Below are 7,610 nucleotides of genomic sequence, written 5' to 3' on the forward strand. Positions count from 1 at the left end.
GAGGAGGCCCTTCGAACCAGGGCCACCTCCTCCTCCTTTCCCCTTTCTGGTGAAGGGAAAGGACCCGAGACAGAGGGTGGGGGGGCGGGACTTGAGATTGGCATGCGAGCTCCTATTGGTCAGAGGAGCTGCCGGTCAGGAGGGCAACTCGGGCGAGGATTGGCTGCGTGAGGCGGGGCGCGGCGCGGCTAAAGACGGGGTCCAAGGGGTGGGGCTGACGCTGCAGCTGGCGCAGCTCAGACTCCGAGCAACCGCCGCCGAGCAGCCAAGCAACCACCCTCCCCTGCCAGTTCCCGCGCCCGGGCCGGGGCTAGGCCCCCCACCGCCGGGTCTCCGGGGGCTGCAGCAGCGGCGGCGGCGACAGCGGCGCCGCCCGCGGTTCCCACCGGGGCCCGGGCGCCGGCCCCGCTCTGCAGGATGGGCACGGTGCTGTCTCTTTCCCCCGCCTCTTCGGCCAAGGGCCGGAGGCCCGGCGGGCTGCCCGAAGAGAAGAAGAAAGCGCCGCCCGCGGGGGACGAGGCGCTGGGGGGCTACGGGGCGCCGCCAGCAGGCAAGGGCGGCAAAGGCGAAAGCCGACTCAAGCGGCCGTCAGTGCTCATCTCGGCGCTTACCTGGAAGCGCCTGGTGGCCGCGTCTGCCAAGAAGAAGAAAGGCAGCAAGAAGGTGACGCCCAAGCCGGCGTCCACTGGCCCCGACCCCCTGGTCCAGCAACGCAACCGCGAGAACCTTCTCCGCAAGGGCCGGGACCCCCCAGACGGCGGCGGCGCCACCAAGCCACTGGCGGTGCCGGTGCCCACCGTGCCCGCGGCCGCCGCCACCTGCGAGCCGCCGTCGGGGGGCAGCGCGGCCGCCCCGCCGCCGGGTTCGGGCGGGGGAAAGCCGCCGCCGCCGCCACCCCCAGCCCCGCAGGCGGCGCCCCCGGTGCCTGGCGGCTCGCCGCGGCGGGTCATAGTGCAGGCGTCCACCGGCGAGCTGCTGCGCTGCCTGGGCGATTTCGTGTGCCGACGCTGCTACCGCCTCAAGGAGCTGAGCCCGGGCGAGCTGGTGGGCTGGTTCCGCGGAGTGGACCGCTCGCTGCTGCTGCAGGGCTGGCAAGACCAGGCCTTCATTACGCCCGCCAACCTGGTGTTCGTGTACCTGCTGTGCCGCGAGTCGCTGCGCGGGGATGAGCTGGCGTCGGCCGCCGAGCTGCAGGCCGCCTTCCTCACCTGCCTCTACCTCGCCTACTCCTACATGGGCAACGAGATCTCATACCCGCTCAAGCCCTTCCTCGTGGAGCCCGACAAGGAGCGCTTCTGGCAACGTTGCCTGCGCCTCATCCAGCGGCTTAGCCCCCAGATGCTGCGGCTCAACGCCGACCCCCACTTCTTCACGCAGGTCTTTCAAGACCTCAAGAACGAGGGCGAGGCTGCCGCGGGCGCCGGGGGTCCACCCAACGGGGGCGCGCCCGCGGCCCCCGCCTCCTCCTCGGCCGCCAGGGACAGCTGCGCGACCGGAGCCAAGCACTGGACTATGAACCTGGACCGCTAGGGATTCCCAAGGGCCGCGCCCGCCCCCCACCCCAGCCCCTGACACGCACTCGGAGCCCCCGGGACCATCAAGCCGCCGCCAATGTTACCGCCGCTCCGTGCCGTGGCCGGAGGAGGAGCCGCCCCTGTCCCGCAGGGGAAGGTGGAGGCCAGGACGCCAGAGGCCGCGGCTCTGGATTTGCTGGGCATAGGGTGGGGGTGGGGGATGAGCGCGGGAGGGGGACCCCCAACCTCACCCTTTCTGTCTGCCTGTGCCCCCATCTCTCCAATTCTACCCGGGTCTCCTCCTTCCCTTCCATGTGTATCTGTAAGTCCATCTCCCTCGGTTTTGACCATTTCCTCGCCTCCTTCCTGTATCTTCATCTTTCCTCCTGTCTGCCTTCCCATCTCCCTCTCTGCCTTTCCATTTTCCGTACCTCGGGTGTGTATTTCCATCTCCATCTTACCCCCTACCTGACTATCATTGCCCCCCTTTCTCATTCTGCACCTGTGTCCCCATCTCCCCTTCTCGTTCTCTTTTCCTTGCTCCTCGCATGTGTCACCATCTTCCCTCCTGTCTGCTTATCCCACCCCCCCCCCGCCTATGTCAGCTTGCATTTTCCCCCTACTGAACTCCCATATCCCCTTTCCCAGACCAAAGGGAATATTAATTCTTGATTTGGACTGACTTCGGTGCAGCGAGAAACTGCAGCCCCAGGAGCCCAGACAACCACCAGGATGGTCCTTCGCCCCACCCCCACCTCCTCTCCCTACCTTTTCCAACGTGTTGCATGCCGGGAGTTGGGGGGGGAAGGGAGATGCCGGCTTCAGGAGACTGAGGTTTGGGAGCAAAATCAACCTAGGAGGCCACCCCGGCGGCGGCGGCTCCTCAGCGGAAGGGCGGGAGGAGACAGAAACTCTTCTTACTCTGGGGGAGGGGTACCCCTCTTCCCTATCCTTAGGTGTTTTTTTTTCTCCCCTTTTAATTTATTTGGTTGTTTCCAGAGGGGGGGGGGAGGGATGGGTGTTGGGCCGGGAGCTGTCTGAGGTGCTGATTTGAGGCCGGACCGGAATCTTCCCGGGAGGGTACCAGGGACTGGGTTGGGCCTGGTGCCGTGTCCAAGGTGCCAATGATGCGGGCCGACGGCGCGGGCTGCACTGTCTGTCTGTCCGTCTGTCCCAGAGAGAACTATAAAGCGCTGGAAGCGCCTGCAGATGGTTTTGCGCCGGCCTTTCTTTGGGCCCCGGGAGGGAGGGAGTGGGATTGGGAGTGAAACAGTCACAGATAGGGCAGGAGGGCCCCCATGGGCCTACTGGGGAAGATGGGTCCCTGAGAACTGCTACTCTTTCCGTCCCCCCGCCCCCACATTGGCTTCCATTTTACTGAGAGTAAAGTAGCCAAAGGTTGAGGCCTGGTGATAAAGCTGAATCCCCTCACACATTACTTCTCCATCTTGTCTCATCTAGCTCTTCATTAATGCGCAGGCCATTTAGGGATTAAATGATGAGGACAGCAAAAGTTGTACCCTTTACAAAGTGGTCTATTGAGGTAGAACTAGCTACCTCTTCTTTTCTCTTTTCCTCCATCTCTCCCCACTATATATACTGTCTAGAGTCTAGTTAGGCCTGACTAAGCCCGTGCTCACCACTCTCGGGTGGGGCCTGACTGTCACACTCAGCTCCACGCCCCTCCTCCAAACTCCTGGGTTGTTTCAAGGCCATTTCAGTCACACCCCCACCCAGGATAGCCTTGGGAAGTCCATCCCTGCTTAAGATTCAGACCTAGCCCTTTATCCCCAGGGAGGCTAGGACACAGGCAGCCTGGGAGACAGGGGCCATTCTTAGGGGTTGAAAGAAGAGAAATAAGCTTTTAGCCTGAGATTTCTGTCCCGTTGCCTTTTTCGCCACGTGGCTAAGCGCCCCATTCAGTTTCATTGGCCCAAGGAGGCCTGGCTCCAGTAGAGCGCTGGCGTCTCTGACCCTAGTCGCCGCCTAGACCTCGAGGATCAGGAGTCAGAACCCTGCGGCTTGAAAGACTAGGCCCGGGTTCGCTGTCCGTGGTGCTGACCGGCGCGCTGGGGCAGGGTGGGGGCTTGCGGGGGCGGGAGGAGTTGCAGACTCGGCTTCACCTAGATTTTCTGAATAATTTGGGAGCAGGTTGTGATCTCTTCTGATGGCGAGTTGCAGGCGTCTGGCCCGAGAACCCAAGAACGCCGGCTTCCATTTGCCCTCCTAAGAGGACAGACCGCGACTCTACCCCGGCCTCGGCCCAGCGCCCTTGGACCCGGCCTGGAGCCGGAAATCTCCAGTCCAGATTTGTGAATCGAATTCCCGGGGGGGAGGGAGGGGAGAAGAGGGAGAGCTGGCGGAAGGGAAGGCGGGAGCAGCCGCCCATTGGCTGGAATTTGGCGCAGTCAGCGCGGTGCCGTCATCTTTCTGGGTTTGGGAGGAGGGAGGGAGGAGCACTTGGGTCACCCCGCGGCTGTCGCCATAGTAACCAGACTGAGCGGGCGGGGCCACCTTTCCACTCTCCCCACACTAGCGGAGGAAACAATCTTAGGCTGCCTTATTTAGAACTTGTTAGCAAGACTACTTGATTGGAATTTATGCGTTAGAAGAGTCTAAAGTGGGTGGGAAAGAGAGACCAGAGGGCCTATCGAGAACCCCCAAACATCCTGCTCTTGGCGAGATCGCTAGGTACTGCCCCTGAACCCCTAGACACAGCATCCTCCCTTTGCCACACACACACACCTCCAGGAACCTGTGGTCTGGCACTTGGAGACTTAGAATGAGAAAAAAGCCTCAGTGCTTGGTGTCAAATTAAATCTCACTTTCCTTGCCATGCCCCAAGGCATGAGACACCGCCATAATCCGATTAGGGAGTAAGCGACTGGAGGAGGATCAGCATGAATACATGGAAGAATTAGCCTCCTGGGTCAAACCTGGTCAGACTCTTGTTTTGTAAGGGAGGGGTGGTCACATGGAGAAAAGTTGTCTTCTGAGAAGGCAAGGTGAGAAGGGAGAAAGTGCAGAAACAGAGTAAGGTGCCTTCTCTTTACCGCCCAGAAGTGAACCTCAGGGAAGTGAGTCCAGGCTGAGGAGGGTAGTGGTGAAGAGGGCTCAGAGCTCTACAAAGAGCCCAGCTTGGGTGAGAGGCTGACTGAGGAAAGAATGGAGATGGAAAATAGGATACAGAAACACAGCTGGAGCCATGACTCAGCACTTCCCCTGGCAAAGGACTGGGGTGGCTCTCCCAGCAGAAGAGCAGCAGAGACGGGAGGGAAGCAGGAAAGCAAATGTGTGGATAGACAGTGATCTGACCATTTGTTGCATGGATATACAACCAAAGGCACACAATTTAACCCAGAGAGCAGGTACATATACATTTATACTGATGAAGGCTCCTTCAGACATAACATGTACACATCTCCACTGCCTACTTCCCTTCCCCTCTTCCTGGAGCAGAGGACATTCTGTCCTGAGAGCTATGCTTGCCTGTCCCTGTAATACCTTGGTACTTAATGGGAAAGGAGAAATGAAAAAAAAAAAAAATCGCAGACGTGGGGGCGGGGGTGTTGGTTGTCATGGTAACTGCTTTGCCTGCCAGACAGAGTGCCCAGCAACCAGAGCATCTGGCAATATCCAAGGGGATATCCTGTGGCCTCTACCTATGGGGACTCTGCCTCAGGCCCCCAGATGGGCATCTCTGGAAGATTTTGACAACAGAGGCTGCCACAGCAACCCCTTCCAGCCACATCACCGTGACCAAAGACAGGTGACAGCCAGGTTTGGAGGGCTGACCGTCTTTGCACGCCCCACTTTAAGTGGTACTCCTGATCCCTTTATACATGATAAACAACATTTGCTGTCAGTGACCTCAAGACAGCAGGTGTTAACACTTTAAGGACCTTCATTAAGACTGTTACCTTCCCTCTGAACACCTTGCTAAACACCCTACAAGAAGGTCATGTATATCCACACAGGCTAGGTGTGTAAATGCGGGCTAGGAAAATTGTTTTAGTTCGGTAATGAAAGATTGGGTGCAAAATAGATAAACTGCAGGGGATAGTCTCAGGATTCAATACATTAGTTGGCCTTAGTTTAATACATTGATGAGGTTTAGAGTCAGTCTCTCTGTTGCACTTACAGGCAACACCCACCTCTATTTTTGTTTTTTCTTTCCTCTATCTTAGGTTTAACCTCTTAGTTTCTGGATTAAAATTCCCCCAATCTAGATTAAGCTTTCATGTTTTTCTTTCCCCCTGGATTTTTTCCACTAGTTCTTTAGTAATTAGCTGCTCCTAGGGTCTCTTTCTATTTGGAGATATTGCCCACAGTAGTAACTCCCCTTTCTTAAGACTTCCCCTCCCCCCTTTCTTTACACCCCTTGGTCATAGTCTCCTGTGATTGATATTTATCTTCAAGTCCATAAATCATAAAATTAGTTTCTCTGTGTGCACTTTTACATATGACTACCTAAAAGGAAAGAGGGGTTATCACCCATTCTGTTATAATCTTTCAACATTTTACTCCTTAAAAAAAATAATTTACATATGATCCCAGAAAAACACAGAATATCAAGTAAAGCATAAGAAAGAAGAGTAATGATGGCGGGCTTGCCCTACCAGGTACTTAAATGTATTATAGAACTAAAGTAGTTAAAAATATATGGCACTGACTTAGGAATAGAAAATAGAACAGAATAGATATTCCAAAGCTGAACTCTGGCATACATGGGAATTTAATATATGATAAAGGCACCATTTCAAATCCACTGGGAAAGATGGGTTAGTCAGCATATGGTTTTGTACAACTGGGTAGTCATTCATATGAAGAAAAAAGGTCAATTATTCCTTATTCTTTACCCCAAAATAAATTCCAGATTTTTTTAATGTAAAGGGAAAAGCTATAAAACCCTTATAAGAGGAGACAGTTTTTTTTTTAAGATTTTATTTATTTATTTGAGAGAGAGAGCACAAGGTGGGGGGGGGGTGCAGAGGGAGAAGCAGGCTCGCCACTGAGCAAGGAGCCTGATGCTGGATTTCGCGAGCCAAGGCAGACGCTTAACTGACTGAGCCACCTAGGTGCCCCAAAGAAGAGACAGTTTAAAAGTACCTACTAAAAATGTAAATGCACGTAGCTTTCTATTCAGGAATTCTGATTTCTAGTATTGACCCTGGAGAAATACTTGAATATGTGCACATAGAGACATGATAAAGATATTTTTGTTGTGTTATTGTTTGGAGAGAGATAAATTAGAATCAATGTAAATATTCACCAGTATGTTAGGGGTTAAATAAGCTTTGATACAGCCAAATTACTGAATACTATAGTATTCAGTTAAAAAGAATGGATTAGACTATATGTACTGATGAAAGATCTACAAAACATGTAGTATCATTAAAAGTTGCATAACAATATATACAGTACAATATATTTTATGCAAAAGCAAAACAAAATTAAAGCTTAATTTGTGTGTGTGTGTAATAGAAGCTTGAGAAAGATATACATCACTCTTAATAAATGACTTCTTGGAAGAACTGGGATTGATTTTGTCTAGAGGACATGCACCTTATCTGTGGAGTTTAATTTTTTACAGCAAAAATGTATTAGTATATTGTTTGCATAATTAGAAAGTAGTAGTTAATATATGGCAATAGTCAAATATTAAATAAAAATACTTAGAGAAAACAAGGATTATTTATTAGTATTGTTACTAGTGCATCTTGGGTTGGGTGATGAACATTTTTTTTGGCATAGACCTTGAAGGAAAAGATTTATTCATCTGACTCCATTTCAACTATTGAATGTTAGAGAAATAGAGAGAGAAAGAGCAACCACAAATAAGATTAAAAGACAAGTGACAAGCTGAGAGAACATATTTGCAGCAAAATATATTTTCAGTAGAAAATTAACTGAAACTGTGAAGATGTCATTCATGCCAAAAATGTAAATAATCAATAAACACATAGAAAGAGATTTTGTTATTGACAAGGAAATTCAAGTCAAAACAGTAATGGGAGATTCCATGTCTTATACTGACAAAGATTATATGGAAAATGTCAGCAATGATAAAAGCATGAGGAGATGTGCACTTTCTCA

General features: G+C 52.7%; 1 protein-coding gene across 1 annotated transcript; it reads left to right on the forward strand.

The window, feature by feature from the left end:
- Nucleotides 1-253: 253 nt before the first annotated feature.
- CDK5R2 (cyclin dependent kinase 5 regulatory subunit 2) lies at nt 254-7,378 on the forward strand. Its single transcript, XM_027591470.2, has one exon. It carries the CDS (start codon nt 418-420, stop codon nt 1,528-1,530), a length of 1,113 nt encoding a protein of 370 aa, XP_027447271.1. The 5' UTR covers nt 254-417; the 3' UTR covers nt 1,531-7,378.
- Nucleotides 7,379-7,610: the final 232 nt, after the last annotated feature.

This window comes from Zalophus californianus, chromosome 3, assembly GCF_009762305.2.
Source record: "Zalophus californianus isolate mZalCal1 chromosome 3, mZalCal1.pri.v2, whole genome shotgun sequence".
Classification (NCBI taxonomy): domain Eukaryota; kingdom Metazoa; phylum Chordata; class Mammalia; order Carnivora; family Otariidae; genus Zalophus; species Zalophus californianus.

Bases quoted from the DNA above. Each gene is read 5' to 3' on its own strand.
- CDK5R2 (XM_027591470.2), top strand. From the start codon at position 418: ATGGGCACGGTGCTGTCTCTTTCCCCCGCCTCTTCGGCCAAGGGCCGG.